General features: G+C 43.9%; 4 protein-coding genes across 9 annotated transcripts; 2 read left to right on the top strand and 2 right to left on the bottom strand.

The window, feature by feature from the left end:
• Positions 1–114: 114 nt before the first annotated feature.
• On the bottom strand, positions 115–5136 carry LOC128259961 (tectonin beta-propeller repeat-containing protein). Its single transcript, XM_052992613.1, is given in 8 exon segments — positions 115–493; positions 562–1140; positions 1196–1895; positions 1968–2231; positions 2600–2676; positions 2678–3988; positions 4045–4770; positions 4772–5136. Coding segments are annotated over 8 exon segments (4035 nt in total). The 5' UTR covers positions 5111–5136; the 3' UTR covers positions 115–454.
• Positions 5137–5642: 506 nt separating this feature from the next.
• Positions 5643–12961, top strand: LOC128259982 (DCN1-like protein 4). 6 transcript variants are annotated; one of them, XR_008268102.1, is made up of 8 exons: positions 5643–5783; positions 6320–6373; positions 6436–6604; positions 11078–11169; positions 11426–11679; positions 11740–11947; positions 12232–12612; positions 12672–12961. XR_008268102.1 is itself a non-coding variant. In XM_052992641.1 (7 exons), exons 3-7 carry the CDS (start codon positions 6495–6497, stop codon positions 12309–12311), a joined length of 744 nt encoding a protein of 247 aa, XP_052848601.1. In that variant the 5' UTR covers positions 5643–5783; positions 6320–6373; positions 6436–6494; the 3' UTR covers positions 12312–12961. The 6 variants fall into 6 exon arrangements, 5 of the variants coding, with proteins under 5 accessions (XP_052848601.1, XP_052848604.1, XP_052848602.1 ...); XM_052992641.1 differs by having other exon boundaries at positions 12232–12961; XM_052992644.1 differs by having other exon boundaries at positions 6426–6604; positions 12232–12961.
• Positions 6949–9931, bottom strand: LOC128259969 (lysosome-associated membrane glycoprotein 5). Its single transcript, XM_052992622.1, is given in 8 exon segments — positions 6949–8131; positions 8189–8598; positions 8838–8944; positions 8947–9085; positions 9147–9229; positions 9388–9532; positions 9664–9730; positions 9924–9931. Coding segments are annotated over 8 exon segments (1002 nt in total). The 3' UTR covers positions 6949–8088.
• A 917-nt stretch (positions 12962–13878) lies between the features above and the next one.
• Positions 13879–17270, top strand: LOC128260023 (serine/threonine-protein kinase polo). The gene is made up of 5 exons (XM_052992708.1): positions 13879–14254; positions 14989–15213; positions 15275–16057; positions 16145–16573; positions 16639–17270. Exons 1-5 carry the CDS (start codon positions 14156–14158, stop codon positions 16831–16833), a joined length of 1731 nt encoding a protein of 576 aa, XP_052848668.1. The 5' UTR covers positions 13879–14155; the 3' UTR covers positions 16834–17270.
• The last annotated feature ends 103 nt before the right edge of the window (positions 17271–17373 follow it).

The following is a 17373-nucleotide window of genomic DNA, read 5'->3' as shown; positions in this document are numbered from 1 at the left end:
CTCCAGTGCCACATTTTCAAATATTTTTTAAGAAAGTACCATTTACTATGCGAAACATTTAATACTTACCGCCACTAAATAAATTTATCTTTTCTCATCAATTCTTTTGTCACATTAATACTTTAATTCTTGAGGCTTAATACTTTCTTACATCAAAGCAAAATAATCACGACTGCTTGATCTGTTTTGACTAAACGCAACATTGTACACATGTTTCTGTTCAAATAAATTACCTTAAACATATGGCATAAATATATGTTTAAATTATTAAGCGGTACAAATAAAATTAAATAATAAATTTACATATACAAATAGTTTAGGGGGAAAACTTGACTTTAAATACTTTGAATAAGCGTTGGCATATTCGAAAAAGCTTATAAATATATGCATAAATACAACAAAACGGAACGTCCGTAAGTATATAGGAATGTCCAAATATGGAAATAAGAACCTTTTACATATATCCTTCGACTGAGACATTTTGCCACTGGCCCTGAAATTAAAATGGGAACAACTTGATGTTTTCAAATTAAACTTATGAAGGGTATAAATATAACTTACCGCAATGCCGAGGTTCCATCCCACGCCAGCTGGATTATCCTTTGTAATCCCGCACCGCCTGCAGATAATGCCATTCAAGGAAATGGCCCACACCTCGGAGCCCACGGACACTGACCGGAAGCCACAATGCTGGTCCGTGTGCGGCGGCACATTGGCGGCATTGGGCAGAAACTGCCAGTGGGATCCCTCAGGGAAGGTCCTCGAGATCTCTTTTCGCACAGCCAATCGCTGCTGGTTGTCCAGCGCCCAAATCCCAGCGCGTCCCACGCTTATCGCCTTAAAAGTCACGCCCGCAGGAGCCTCCACCTGCTGCCAGGCATCGCCGCAAGGATTCTGCCTGCTGATTCCGTACCGGAAGAACACCATTCCGTTGCGGGCCACAGTCCACACCTGTCCCGTGGGTCCCACGCTGATCCCTACGAGCGGCTGGTCGCTGGTGATGTGTTCCCAGGACTCACCACGCGGATTCAAGCTGCACACCCCGTGCCGTATGAGGACATCGCCATTGGAGGCGATGGCCCAGGCGGATACAGCTGTGTTGTTCCCACCCGGGCTGCTATCCACATCATCATCCAATACCTATAGAAGAAATTGATTAGGAATTGGTTGTAATACGTATTAAATCTAGGCAAACCTGCAGCGCGGCATCGAGTATTTTAGACTGACTTAGTTCCTGCCAGGGACCGCTGCTGCTGAGGCGACACCGCTTCATCCATCTGCGCCGGCGCACGCAGTCCGTGAGCTTCTTGTGGGCATGGTAGTTGGCGGGAAAGTCGATGGCATACTGCCAGCCCTCCTTATCGGCGCCCCCCGGAATGTTGTAGTCAATGGCCCAATCCGATATCCATTCGCAGTGCGTGGACAGCAGCTTGGTGTGCTCCTTGCTGCGCTTCTGCCGGCCAGTGGCATCACTCCACATGTGCCGGTCAGTGGGCAGACTCTTCGCAGTGAACCCACTGATCGGATTCCAGCGCTGGTTCTCGTACACATAGTAGGTGTGCGTGTCAATCATGGGATTGATTTTGCCCGACCCCTCCAGGCCCTTCAGGAACATTCCGCCCCAGCCTCCGTTGTAAACCCAACCGGTGTTGTCACAGGAAATGCCCCACACCACGTCCACGCCGCTGTTGAATATCCGCTTAATGTGGCCGCCCATTTGGCGCCAGTGCATCCGCTCCATGGAGACAATAAGCGAAGGACAGCGGTACAGCACGCTGAAGAGCTTAATACGACCGCTCACATACAGCCGGGTTACGCTCTCCGGATCTATGCGGTATTTGTAGTCGGTGTAAACGGCGTTGTTCACGATCATCAGGTAGTGGTCCTTCAAAGCCCTGAATGGATGTGCAAGAATATGGTTTAGCTATTCATTGTACTAAGGACAATACAATTGTGGCGCTTCTCACCTTATCTTCAAAGTAAATGTGGCACCCGGACCAAATGCCATCTTGTCATTGCGAATCTCATCCAGCCACTCAGACTCCTTCATCGAGTTGAGCACCGTGGTGCGTTCGTTAAAACGGGGATTCAGATGCAGGGCAATCACTCGGTGCTTCTCCACACGATGCGGCTGCACTTTGACTGTGGAGTGCGACTGCAGGTCGAAGCGTATCTGATCAGCGTCATCGTACACACAGCCGGATATCTCCAGTTCAGTGCCACACGGCATTCTGTAAGACAACCATGCAGTTGACCATTATATTATATTTGAAATCATTTATGTAAAAAAAGGAAAAATCCAAAACTTATGCAAATGTTTTTAAATCGTTAGAAACTTTTTAAGTGGATACAAGAACACACCACAAATATTCTGCCCTAGTTTATGTTTTCAGAGCAAACTTTTGCCACAATAGATTTTGGATGTCATAGAAGAATCTTAAAGCAGTAACCTTAAAATTATCCTGTCACTTATTTATATTTTAGAACACAAAGTTTGGCCTAGCTAACACCTAAAAGTTCTGGACTGACCATTATTATACAAACACTATTGGAGCAACATTAACCGAAACCTATTCATCAGGTACGTTATTGTAGCCACTTACCCATTGTAAGAGTATTGTAGTAGGGGGTTTCGCAAGTTGACACGTCCATCTTCTCCATATATCCGTCCTCCGGGTTCACTTGTCTGCTGCGCCTTCATATTGGCCGCGTCGAAAACAAACACATCTCCCAGTTCGCTGGTCAGCCAGATGGCATTGCTGGCCGGTTTGCCCACCAGCGTGTTGATCTGGCTGCACACGGACGACAGGTGGGAAAGCCAATCCTCCATCTCCGAATCGCTGGAGAACTGCAGCTTCACCGGCGAGCAGTTCACAGGTAGATGGGGTGCATGGATGGCGATCCGCGGTGCTCCTGCTTCGCTGCAGCACTGCACACAGGTGATGTCCGACAGCGGAAACTGAATTTTCGTGGCTGCTCCATCCGGACTGAGCACTGTGAAAGTGCCAGAGTCGCTGGCGCCGCCACTCGTCCCACTGCCGCTGCTCACCCACTCCAGTTCGATGATGCAGTCCTCGAACTCGCCGCCAGGTCGCTGGTAGCGAGCATCCGCCGATTTCACCCACGAAGAAAGCTCTACTGCCTTCTCGAACTTGGCCACAGTCTGCAGCTTGGCGAGTCTCTCCTGCCGCTTCTGTAGCTTGACTAGAATATCCTTGCGCCAATTGGCATTTACATCCACTTTGCTGTCGCTGGTCGACTGTTCGTTAAACCAATTGGGCATGTTCCCGGCATCTACGGTCACCGCACCCGGGGCAACGCAGCTCCACAGTATGCCGCACTCTGTCCAGAACTGGGAGCCCGTGTGGTCGTCATCCTCGCCAAGGAACACATCCGATCCGTGGTGCGTGGAGTCCGATTCGAACACGGTCGAATCGCTTTCTGGGTGCGCTTCGGTGCCCACAACGGAGCCAACACTTCGCACGGGCGACCAGGCCCTTGGGTTCCTCAGCTGTGTCTCGAACTTCCCGCTAATCTCCACCACATCCGCGGCGGGGGCACTGGAGGCATGCGAGGTCTCGCGAAGAGCAGCAGTTCGCTGCTTGTGGCGATCGTTCAGGTTCAAACTTCCTATGGTCGGAGGAGAGTCCGCACTCAGTTTCCAACGTTCGTTCTTGAGAAGACCAGGCGGGCCTCCATTGCTGGAGCAGGAACCCGTGGAACTATTCGGCACGGTTTCTATGACGGCACAGGTCTCCACAACTCCCTTTTCCTTCTCCTTGGAGTACAGATTGGAGAAGCTCTGATGCTTTGAGCCAGGAGTTGAGCTGCTGCCTCCACTTTTTCGGGAGACAATGGATAGAGAGCTGGAAGTGCGGCTGATTTGCATGGGACACTGAATCAAACGCCACTTTTTGCCCGTGGGATCGGCGGAAGTCACCCCAGAGCGGTGGTACAGGCAACGATCAGCAGCTCCCACAGCAAAGACCTGGAGAAAAATGCGTTATTCATTGTTTGTAAGTGTTAATGCAGAGGAGAGCTCACCTGATCATTGGCCGCCACAGAGATCATGGAAATGTTGCCCACCATTTCTACCCAGCCCTTGCCAATGGCCGAATCCTCGCTAATGCCCGCTGCCTCGCCTTTGATGCCCCTCCTAAACCAGGCGTGATGATCGTTGGTCACGCACCACACTGCATCGGTGCCCACGGAGACGTGAACGATGCGCAGGCTACAGGCGGCCACCGGGGTCTTGACATCGAGCCAGGAATCTCCGACTAGATTGTCCCGGGTGACTCCAGTGCGGACAATCACACGCCCGTTGTAGAGAACCGCCCAGACCAATCCCGTCGGTCCAACGCTGATCTGGGAGAGTTCGCTACCCGTCGGAGTGGGCACGGCGGTCCAGCGGAGACCCTCGGGCGCCGTTTTGGACACTCCTGTGCGGAACATGGCCCTGCCATGAGCGGTGATGGCCCACACGCACAGAGTGCCGGCGGGGGCGTTGGGAACACAGGTGCCACCGATGGCCACGTCGATGAAGGGCTCCTGGGTGGGATCCTTGTGCAGCGGGGCCACGGCGCACCAGCTGTTCAGGGCGGCGTACCTTCTGTACCTCACCCACTTACGGCGACGCACGTAGGAGTTCCAAGACTTCTTCACCGAGTACGTGGCAGGGAAATCCAGGGCGTACATCCAGCCATCCTCGGGCAGCGGCTGGCCATCGAGCTCCAGGTCCAGGTGCCAGTCGCCGTCCCACTGCCAGGCCATTCGAGGGCAGCCGGATCTTGTCCACGCCGCGCTCCACACTGCCATCCGCGGAGGAGTACCTGTACCGATCTGTGGGCAGCAGCGTCTTGGAGAACCCCTCGATGGGCAGCCAGCGCTCGTTCTCGTACGACTCCTCCCGTATCCGGATGGGCACGTCCAGTCCGTGGACATGCACGTACACCTGGCGGTCGCCGCCGATGGCCCACAGGAAGTTGGGCACCGCGCAGATCTTCTTGAACTCCAATCCCAGGTAGGGAAGCTCGCGCCAGGCTCCGGAGCTTGTGGACAGCGTGTAGACGCGTCCTTCGCTGCTGGCGGCGAACAAATACGAGCTCGGCATGGTGGGATCTTCTACTTTCGATTAGGAAACCACTCTTTGTCTGCCATCGTGTTTACAATTGGGAAAAATTGATTTTTCTGTTGGAGTATAGAAGATAGAGCTGTCTAACCAGCGATGGCACAACCAATACTATCGTTGGTTGAGTTTCAGCCGATAGTATCGTTGGGTTGTATTTATAAAATTTGTTTTTATTAACTATTAAAAAAAATGTTTTAATATTGATTAATGGTAATTTCCCATATTTGTTATACATATTAAAAAGACTTTCAAGGATATATTATATATTACAATATTTAAACTGCTCATGAAAATGAAGTCCAAGCATAGCATTTTTAATATTGGGTGGTATTTATAGGGCTTAACTTAGCATCCTTGAAATAATAAATGATAAATAAAATAAATATTAAGCTCAACGTAAACATAAACAAATAATTATTTAATTAAAACAGGAAAATGTTTAAATTAAAGGCTTGTGATTTGACAACCCTATAAAAGCGTTAGTGTTGTTAAGTTTCAAAACCGGGATATATTAATACCGTTTACTATCGAACCCAAAGTACCCGATAGTGCTTCGCTATGGCAATTGCTCCTTGTATCGATAGTATCGTGGGTGGTTAACCCAGCTCTAATTGACGCCAAGAAATTATACATTACATTGATTTTGAAAAATATGGTAAAAATTAAAGTGTTTTTTCTGTAAACTGTGCAAGTGGACTCCGCGAAAGAAGGAGGCCGGGTTATGGACATGTCAATCAATCGCAGTTGAAAAGGACAGCCGTGAGTTGGGCCATTCGGCGTGGCGACGTTCGACGCAGAAAAGCGAGCACGCGCAGGCCAGACGGTCCGTCGGTCGTATCAGCTGCTGACTGTGGCACCCGGAGGCCGACCACGGACATGTTCCCCTTGCTCCCCGATCCGTAACCCCGGTGCCGAGACCGAGTGCGAATCCGAGGCCCTTCCAGCAGCCGGTATTTCGTGCCCTGGTGTAGTAAAACATATGTACACACGCCTACACAGTTCAAACACACATGAGCTATACACTATAGCCACTATACATATGTATCCCCCGATGTCCTGTGTGCATCCCGTGAAACCTCTTCGCTGCATCCGCGTTTCGGGGGTGGTCGGCCTGCCAGAAAACTCCCCTAAAAATAGCGTACGAGCAAGTGATTAAACCCCTATTAACCGGAACCTTTTCCTACCCCACAGTTGACCACTTCGGAGCTAAAGTGAACTACTGGTGACATCGGGAAACACACAGTGGTAAGTGCACATCCCAAATCACCTGCCCAAAGGTGCAAACTAAACGGCGTAGTGCCACACAGCAAAATTTACATCCGACGGACGGAACGGACAGACTCAGCAAATCACATCACAATAAGTCATGCCACGGGGAAAACGCCGAGCTGCAGATATTAGCGACAACATGGATCATGGTCAACCGAAGAGGGCCCGAACCAGCTACACCAGCATACCCACACAACAAAGCAGCAGGTGAGTGAAAAAAAAATAAAAAACAAATAGGAAACCGGAAAAAGAACAAAGGTCCTTTGCTGTTGTATCATCTGTTCGAGGAAAAGCATCTGGTTTCCTGTATAGAGAATCCTAGGCCAATTCAATTCCACGTCTGTTTGAAATTTGTATGATACATCAAGAAAAGAAACAAAATTACTCACAGCTGACAAATAAAAAATTATTATTCATAAAATGGAATGTAAATAGCCTATTGGACAAGGTTTATAAAAATATATCCCGTAATACCTCCTTACCGAAAGTCAAACAAATGGAAAAAACTATAGGAATAGGAAAATTGTAAAAGTTATATCAACATAAACAAATTTTAAGAAAGTTTAATATAAATTGTTTTTATAGTTTTAAAAGGATTTATCATCATAGTCACTCTTTGGTATATTCAAGTATAATAAAGTTGTCTGAATTTTTATCCAGGTTTTGGTACCTTTAAAAAAAGATACCATGTGCAACCCAGAATACTAATTTATTACCTTATCAAAACAACAATATTTACAAATGAAAACTACTTAATTGTTTTTGGCTAGACTTTATACAACTGTTTCTGATTTGTTTTGATTTGTTGAATGGTTAAATGATTTATTTAAAGAAGAAAGATGAAATGCATAGGGGATTCATTTCAGCAGACTGTTAAAATAAAAATATATAAATTTCTTGTAACGAACTTACCTATTTTTATTTTGATTGTCCAGATTGATTTCATAAGATTTGTTCATTCAGGAGACCGGTAGAATAAATTACTTATCGCTTCCTTATCTTTGCAATTCTTCTAGCGCTGACAGATAACCTTTATATTAAAGTCAACCAATAATTAAAAACTAATGTTTTTCAGCAGGCATCAGTATTTATTTCCAATTTTATTAAACTCATTAATACTAATTATAAACAAAAGCATTTAAAGTTCCTATATGTTTTCCCGCACACATATCTTTCAATATTTCAATTGGCAAAATTTTGAATGGACAAAGAGACAATGAATGTTTAATAGGACGTGCAGGAGATTTCGTTTAACAATGTGTCGTAAAAAACGGATATTCGGTATAGATGCTTTGTTAAAATTGCTGAAACATGAGTACAAGATTTGATATGACGTCCACGATGCCAATTTTGGTCTTTCGCTTAGATTAGTTTGCCTGGTAAATAATAGTTTTCGGCTAATAATGATATATATTAACATTTAATAATCATATATGGTGCGCTATTATTTTATACATTAACAATATGGAAGACATTTGCATTTCTCATATATGTATCTTTAGTTGATTTCGATAACCTCGTAAATGTTAATCTCAGTATCTGTCGGGACAACTCTTAATTTTGACTCTTAAAGTTTAAAAATAGGACTACAGGATTGCAATAGATCCAACAAACGTGGGGGATATGTGTAGACAACGATATGACCAAATAGTTGAACAAAAACGAACGCTTCACTTGATTCTTGGGTCTGCTCACTCCATGGAACCGTACTGCACCTTCTTGATTTTGAAGTACCTACAAGAAACGGGCCTTCAGAATGATTTTTCGGGGTTTATTAAGGGGAACTGTTACCTCCAACCGCCGTAACCGGAAATGGTCAGCAGCACGGCAATGGCCAGGGCTGTGCCCACGGCCAGAGGCGCCGTCTCGTCGCGATAGGATCCTGTAGCGCTGCAGTGGAAGGACGGACCCCACTTGCCGCTGTCCTTGAACATGAAGCTCTGCATGTGCATGTCCCGCAGATACAACTTGGCTATGTGCCCCGACTGGTCGCCGGAATCGTGCGGGGCGTACATGATCACAGTCTGCTCCTTGTCGCACACATAGGATTTGCCCACCGGCGTGGGAAAGTACATGGGCGTCTGGGCGGGCGAGGTCAGCTTCACGTCCAGGTTGGGGCGATCGGGGTGCTCGAACAGCCAGTTGGAGGAGGAATAGGTCAGCTCGAATAGGTTGATATACCAACCCTCGCCGCCAGATGACTGTGGGCAAAAGTTCAAACATTAGTCGATAATCAACCTCTGACCTTAACATGGATAGAAAGTTCACAGTATGTGCTGCCCATATACTTTTCTTTTGTACTTGTTGGCGTAATTGGGGTACAATACATTCTCAGTATGTGAACAGAATTTTTTAGTAAGACATATTGTCCGAATAATATAAAAAAGAGCTGCTTAACAAATGGAACCTTCCCATCACTGTTAACTGACTACCCACCCACCTTTTTAAATGTCATAGACAGCCGGAAACCCTTAAAGTCCATGGTGAGAATCTCCATGTTGGACTCGACGCACTCTCCACTCAGCTGGGGATCGTCGGGCATGTAAGGTCGGCCTCCACATCCTCGTTCAGCTTGTTCCGGTACTTGATGCTGATTAGTCCGTCCACCTGCATCAGTATGCAGGTGATGCCGTTGGTGGCATTGAATCGATACAGCGAAGCGGTGGCATCATGGTTCATCGAGGAGGCCTGCAAACAGATTCGAGTATTAGCCATGACTGGGACAGGGTAAATCCTGAGCTTGGATTACCGATGGCGACTTGGTTGTGTACTTGCTGACCCGCGGCGTCTTCGTTGTGAAGGAATTCAGCTGCAATCCATGGGCGGCGGTGACTGAAAGGAGTGGTTTCAAAGGTTTCACAGGTTGTCCAGCTAGCTCTGTTCGTTTTTCAGTCAGTGTGTCACAAAACCGTCCTCGACAGTATCGATTTTCGGTGCTCCCACCTCCCACGAATACCACATCCCCTGGCCCAAAAGTCTCTATTACTCACTGAAAAGTGCTAGGAGCGCCGAGCAAATCAGCGTTCCGTTTAGGCCACTGCCCAATTTTTGGATCCTGGACAGGGATTGCGAAAAGCCAGACAGTTTCATCTTCTCTAGCAAATCGTTGGGCACTTTTTTGGGCAATTCCGATGACTATTTTACGCTGCAATCTCCGCTCGACGCAACTACGACGTGTTTCCTGTTTCGGGTCCTGCGCACAACTGCGGCCCAAATAAAATCGCACTGTCCTGCTGCCTCCTCGAATCCACCCACTCCCAACCCACTCTTCCCTTGTCCTGCGACGGGACTTCACTCTCGCTTTTCGCCTGCGCAGTCGCTGGTAATGGGACGCTGAGGGAGATATTCGTTTATATTTATTTGAGGGCACTGAGAGAAAAACCAAGTCCAAAATAATAGGTTAAGAATCCAAAATGGTAAATCAATAAGTATGTAGAATGTCTCGTGAAACTATATTGCGTTAATAACACCTTTCTTTAATCACATTTTATTTATTTTTATACCTAGCGAATACGTTTATGCAAACTTGGGCATGTGAAGCTTATATACCCTTGCAGTTATTACAAAAATATATTAGTCTTTAAACATCTAAATTTTGAAGCTGTAATGATTTTCAGCTAAATTATTCGATAAAAATAAAAGCATAGTTCTAATTATTAAACCAAAATTATGTCCAAAAGAATTACAAAATTCCAATTTTTATTATTTTAATTTTCACGAAACAATCGGTGAACTATGGGAGCTATATGGTCTTGTCGTCCGATCTGGCTCGTTCCGGATCTTGACTTTACTGCGTTGCAAACTTCTGACTGAAATTAAAATACCCTCAGCAAGGGTATAAAAACTGGACTTATTTAATATATTTTATTAAATATTCCAATAACATAACCTCCTTCTGTTATTTTTCCATTGCACTGTCAAATGTGCGAGAACTTAAATTACGTAAATTTTATTTTGAAATTGTAATAAACTATTTTGTTAATTAAAATTTAGTATTAATTGAGCAAACCATAGAGAGAAAGTTTTGTTTTTGAAAATTACGTAAAATCCAACTGAATTGAAATATTTATCCCGAGGAATAAAAAAAACGTTTGATTGAATGAAAAATGAAAATGAAAAATTATATTGTGCACACGTTTACTAATAGAAAAAGTTAATACAACAAACTGCACATAAAAGCACTTTCTGATAACATTTGGCCCAAGGAAAACCCCTACTTTCATAAGTAAATTCCAATGAGATGATGAATTAATATTAATTGCGCGATGATTTATATTGCATTGAATCAATGCAAAGAATTCTCTCTGAAAAACGTAAAAGTTCGACAGCCTTTAGTTTTCCTTATTCGATTTGTCATATCTGGGTTGGCATTATTTCTTTGCCTTCCTGAGTGACTCCGCTCTTGGCATTGGCCTCGTCTCTGCTCTGCCATGTTTACTATCGCTATTTTTAGGGGCCAATACTCAAAAACAAACCCCAGAGGAGAGGCAAGTCGAATAAAATAAACAAAAGAGGCCACACGGCATTAGCGACAGATTCGATTAAAACGCTGGTGTATACGTGGTGAAAGCAAAAACAGTGCAGTTAATTCCACATTAATTAGATGGCAGAGTGTGTGAATTTGATTGAATCATTGTGCCCGATCAATTGAGTCAAAAACTTGTTGTTTCTATCCCGCAGACGCCATATCAGAGCGGAGGATGGCTTCAGTCAAAAACGTTGTCTGACATGGTTCCAGGAATACACCACTCCAGATGAACCAGAGACTTTGGGTGAGTGGAAATTATTTTTAGATGTCACTGCTTTAATATCTAAAAATCTTAAATATTTAAAGATTTTTTAGTAGTTTATGGTACTGAAAATTGAGTATTATTTTTAATCTCTGTTACAACACTTACATATTTTGTATATAAAATTATATATAATTTTTAGACCAATTAATATATTATCTATTTTTTTTTTAAATCTCGATTTATATTTATATTTTTATTGGCCACACTTGCTTATGTAACGTATCTTATCCTTAAGGTCCCGATGGCATGGAGAAATTCTGCGAGGATATCGGCGTGGAGCCCGAGAACATTGTGATGCTGGTGCTGGCCTACAAAATGGGAGCCACCCAGATGGGCTTTTTCAGCCAGCAGGAGTGGCTGAAAGGCCTCACAGAACTGGACTGCGACTCTTCGGCAAAAATGGTTGTGAAACTGGACTATCTGCGCAGCATACTCAACGATCCCAACTCCTTCAAGAGCATCTACAGATACGCCTATGACTTTGCCAAGGTACGTTCTTCCATTCATACACAATGAATTCCTATTAAAATAGTTTACCTTGTTTTACAGGACTCGGACCAACGGTGTATGGATATTGTGACTGCCAAGGCCATGCTCCAACTCCTCCTGGGCAAACACTGGCCTCTGTATCCACAGTTTGCACAGTTTCTAGAGCAGTCAAAGTACAAGGCGATCAACAAGGATCAGTGGTGTAATATTCTAGAGTTCTCGCGCACCATCTGCATTGACTTATCCAATTACGATATTGACGGAGCATGTAAGTAATCAATAGAGATACGGAAAAAGTTTGGTTTCAAACTAAACATTTTTATATTTTTGTATAAGATATAAATGATAATTTTGACTGGACATTAAGCGTTCAGTTCTATAAGAAACAAATGGTTCTTATCATTCTTATAATGTTGGAACCGTTTTGGAATTAAAATTTTAATAAAACTTCTGAAACGTAGATCTTTTGAGATTTGGAGAAGGTAGACTGTACAATTGCTTACCACTGATTATTAAGCACTAATCATATATTAATTATTGCCTTTTTTGCAGGGCCCGTCATGCTGGATGAGTTTGTGGAATGGCTGCGCCTGCAACGGAGCCAGGTGACCTCCACTTCCGGGTCCAGCTGAGAGAAGCTGTATCGAGTCGCCTATTTCTAGTTCAACTTTGGGAGCTCAGTGCGGAGGAGTTCGCGATGGAGAAGGAGATGGGATTGCGATGGGAATACTGATGAGATGAGATGAGATCAGATCGGAACTATAAGACACAACCACAGGACACTCACTCACACCAGCACACGACACACCCACACCCACGACCACGAACACAACCACACACTCACCCACACCGAAACACAAGGCATTTTGGAGAGACTGCGTACACTGGCAAAGCAACCAACTATGAAACTAAACTATTGATAATATATTTAATGTAATAATTTATGTATTAACGGAAACTAAAAACTAAAACCACACTTTTCTACTTTTAAGGCCTCCTTTGAAAAAAAAAAAGAAAAACAAGAACAGCAACAAGAGCCAAAATGGGGGCAGCTTGTAAAAAGTAAACCCAGAAAATGAAACGATGGCAATAACCAAGAGACCCCCAATAGACCTAATTTAGAACATACAATTGAACTCAAGCGATCCCTTCAAGATATCAGCAAGCATAGTCAAAATCTCAAATTAAATCAACACCAATACTGGGGAAACGTAGTCGTTATTAAATCAATGTAGAAAAACAACATTTGGGGACTATTTAATAAAATTATTAAGTAAAAATGTGTCACAATGCTTTGTTCTTTAATTGTGTCTGTTGTGAGTTGACGTTCCAAACATAATTTTAGAATGTAAACTGGTTATATAATATTAAAAAATATACTTTTATATTTCTTTTACAGGGATTTAAATTTGCTAACTTTAAAAACGATCTTAGGGTTTTTAAGAAATGTGAAAAGTAATACAACACAACAGTCAAGGTGAACTTCTTAATTGTAATCGTTATATTGTAAACTTTAATCCAGTAACGACTGGAAAAAGGGTTTTACTAGAACAGTAAAATAACTCGTGACCTATTAATGAATTCAGTATTTCACTTTGAAACCGAAATGCTCCTTAAGAATTAAAAAAAAAAAACTTGTACAGATCGTCGCAATCCGGGTCTATTTTTAGTTTGAATTTTCATCAATTTAACGGCCAAACTAATCATTTTGCAACTCTGACAATAAACCAGTGAGAATACCTTATTTAACTTGAAAAAGTCAAAATGCTTGGGTGGAAATTCAAACAGATAACGGCTAAAAAAGTAGTTTTACAACACTCGAATTGTTAATTTTCAGTCAGCTGTTCCATACAAACTAAACTGTCAGAAATATCGTAGCTCAAAAATCTTCTGAATCGCAGAACCCACTACATACTATTAAATCAAATAAAATGGGATGATTGTTTGTAGGTTACCAATATATTTAGGCAGTTAGTAACATAATACATATAAATATGTTTTTAAGAATTTAAAAAGATTATTCATGTTCGGCAGGGGCAATTTTGGGCCGTAACTGAAAATTTCTGTCGAGTTTTCTATTATTCCGTCTTTTGGAAACAGCCCTACATGGCAGAAATTCAAACATATAACGGCTAAAAAAGAAGTTGCGCAACACTGTAGAAACCAGAAAGTGTGCGATAGCCGGGCCGAAACGGGCACACTGGTTCAGCTGACGCTTGTCGCACAACTCATTTTGGCATTTAAAAAATCGAACGGTTTCGGCGCGTTCTCCGCTTTGTGCTTGATTTTCGTGCACTCGATGGGCAAAACCGAGAATTGAACGCCGTTTCTCTTGCAAATTGTGTGCATCTCCGTTTAAGTGGCCGTTTTTAGCCTATTGTTCGTGTCAAATTAAGGCAAGGCAGAGGAAACAAGGAATTTTCGCAACTCCAGGCGAACGTGCAGTGCAAACGGGAGTCCAAAAAAGGAGAGCAAGATGGCCGCAAAGCCCGAGGATAAGAGCACGGATATTCCGGATCGCCTTTACGATGCCAACCAGCGAAAAACCTACAAGCGCATGCGTTTCTTTGGCAAGGTGAGTGGTGGGGGACGGGGTAATGTTCTGCTGCGGATATGCGGATACGCATGCGGACATGTCCTAGGGACCACACCAACACTTTCACACACAGCCATACATCCCGGTTTTTTGGTTTAATTTTCCTTTCCGCTCTTCGCCGTTCTTGTTGTTCTTGTTGCTCCCTCTTATTGTTGTTTTTTTTTTTTTTAAAGCAAGAAAGAGAGCGAGAGTCTATTGTAAGGAGTGTGTGTGTGTGTGCGTGCAGTTGGCATCCAGTTGTTCAATTTTTTTTGTTTTTTTGGCGCGAGTTCCTAATGTTATCGCAAAATTTAATTGAATACATAGCTAACTTTAAAGTTGTCCAATGTACAATTGTGTTAAAAAGACCATCTATTTTTACAAGTTTTTGGTTATCTTACCAATTTACTTACCATAGTATTTACTTGGGATCTCAGAAACACATGTGTTTCTTAAAAATATAAAACAATCGTTAGAAAAAAAAACCTCTTTACTTCCTCAAATCAAGCGTACGAAAATGTCAAGGAATTTGCCTTTCATTTGTACCAAAAAAAATTTTGTTTTTAAATAAGGTTTAAATTTGCCTTCTTGCTAAAGAAATTCCAAAATGTTATATAAAAATATACTCATTTCCTTTATTATTTGAAAGATTTACTTTGTGTTGTTAACGCTCTTTTATAAGTTCAGGCAGTGAACAGTAAGTAAAAGATATAAATGTTCCAAAATAATCGCAGGGCGGCTTTGCAAAATGCTACGAGATCATCGATGTGGAGTCCGACGACGTCTTCGCCGGCAAGATCGTGTCCAAGAAGCTGATGATCAAGCACAACCAGAAGGAGAAGACCGCCCAGGAGATAACCATCCACCGCAGCCTGAGTCATCCGAACATTGTCAAGTTCCACAGCTACTTTGAGGATGTGCAGAACATCTACATTGTGCTGGAGCTGTGCAAGAAAAGAGTGAGTTTCGATAGTCCCTGGATTTGTTATATGGTGACTGTAACATCTCTCTGACTTGCAGTCCATGATGGAGCTGCACAAGCGCAGGAAAAGCATCACGGAGTTCGAGTGTCGATACTACATTTACCAGATCATCCAGGGCGTAAAGTACCTGCACGATAGCCGCATCATCCATCGTGATCTGAAGCTGGGAAATCTCTTTCTCAACGATCTGTTGCACGTGAAGATCGGTGACTTCGGTCTGGCCACGCGCATTGAATACGAGGGCGAACGGAAAAAGACTTTGTGCGGCACGCCCAACTATATTGCCCCGGAGATCCTCACCAAGAAGGGGCACTCGTTTGAGGTGGACATCTGGTCGATTGGCTGCGTAATGTACACTCTGCTGGTGGGCCAACCGCCGTTTGAGACCAAGACGCTGAAGGACACTTACTCGAAGATCAAGAAGTGCGAGTACCGCGTCCCCAGCTACCTGAGGAAGCCGGCGGCGGACATGGTCATTGCCATGCTGCAGCCCAATCCGGAGAGCCGTCCTGCGATTGGGCAGCTTTTGAACTTCGAGTTCCTCAAGGGCTCCAAGGTGCCCATGTTCTTGCCCAGCTCTTGTCTGACGATGGCGCCGCGTATCGGCAGCAACGACACCATCGAGGACTCTGTGCACCGCAAGCCGTTGAGTGAGATGAATGGCATCAGGCCCGACGACACCCGTCTGGAGTCGACCTTCCTCAAGGCCAATCTGCACGACGCCATCACCGCCTCGGCGCAGGTGTGTCGTCACAGCGAGGACTATCGCAGCGATATCGAGAGCCTGCACCAGCAGCTCACCAATCTTATCAACGGCAAGGTAATTGCTTTGTATTGTTAGCTTTTAAATTGTATTGGCCCAGTGCCTTTGCTTCTCATTATGATTACTAAACATTTTCAATTTTAGCCGCGAATTTTGCAAGGCAATTTGGGCGACGAAAACACCGATCCTGCAGCACAGCCGCTCTTCTGGATATCCAAGTGGGTGGACTACAGCGACAAGTACGGCTTTGGTTACCAGTTATGCGATGAGGGCATCGGCGTGATGTTCAACGACACCACAAAGTTGATCCTGCTGCCCAATCAGATCAACGTGCACTTCATCGACAAGGACGGCAAGGAGAGTTACATGACCACCACGGACTACTGCAAGACGCTTGACAAGAAGATGAAGTTGCTGTCCTACTTCAAGCGCTACATGATCGAGCATTTGGTGAAGGCTGGCGCCAACAATGTCAACATCGAGAGCGATCAGATCTCGCGTATGCCGCATCTGCACTCCTGGTTCCGCACAACATGTGCCGTGGTTATGCATCTAACCAACGGATCAGTGCAGGTAAAGCTTTTAGACTAATATCTAAAACACCGCAATTTATTCTGAATCAACTGTTCCTCCTCTAGCTCAACTTTTCGGACCACATGAAGCTCATCCTCTGCCCACGCATGAGTGCCATCACCTATATGGATCAAGAGAAGAATTTCCGCACATACAGATTTTCGACCATCGTGGAGAACGGCGTGTCTAAAGACTTGTACCAGAAGATCCGCTATGCCCAGGAAAAACTTAGGAAAATGCTGGAGAAGATGTTCATCTAAATGTAGCCGGCGAACTTTCATTTTAAGGCCGAATATTAGTTTAAGCTAATCACGAATGCCCTGGCCAACTTCACATTTATCCCAAAACGGATCCTCACCCATGCATTTTAAAATTGTAGTTTCTGTTCAAATTGATATGATTGTTCGATGTTTTAGTTTTTGTTTGTTTTCGCCTTTCATCGTTCATTTACTGGTTAAGTTGTATTCATCACCCCTTAAAAATATATATATATATAAGTTAATCAACGAATTCCCTGGCCAAAATTACATACTGTCCTAAACCATGCCATCTTAAGACTATAGTTTCTGTTCAAATTGATGAAAGTTTAATGTTTAGGGCAGTGTCTGGCTCAAAGGCCATCCCTTGAAAATATATAAATACAATTGTTTAATGGTTTTCGTACACGATCACTTAATAAAATTATAAAGTACTAAAATTAATGTTTGAATTAAGCAATTCACCCAGCTGACTGATATCACCATTAAAACGCTGGGTACTTTATGATACTTGTAGTGTAATTATTTCAGTTTGTAATGCGC

Source organism: Drosophila gunungcola (assembly GCF_025200985.1).
Source record: "Drosophila gunungcola strain Sukarami chromosome 3L unlocalized genomic scaffold, Dgunungcola_SK_2 000014F, whole genome shotgun sequence".
Lineage (NCBI taxonomy): Eukaryota > Metazoa > Arthropoda > Insecta > Diptera > Drosophilidae > Drosophila > Drosophila gunungcola.
This window is presented reverse-complemented; position numbering and strand designations above follow the sequence as displayed.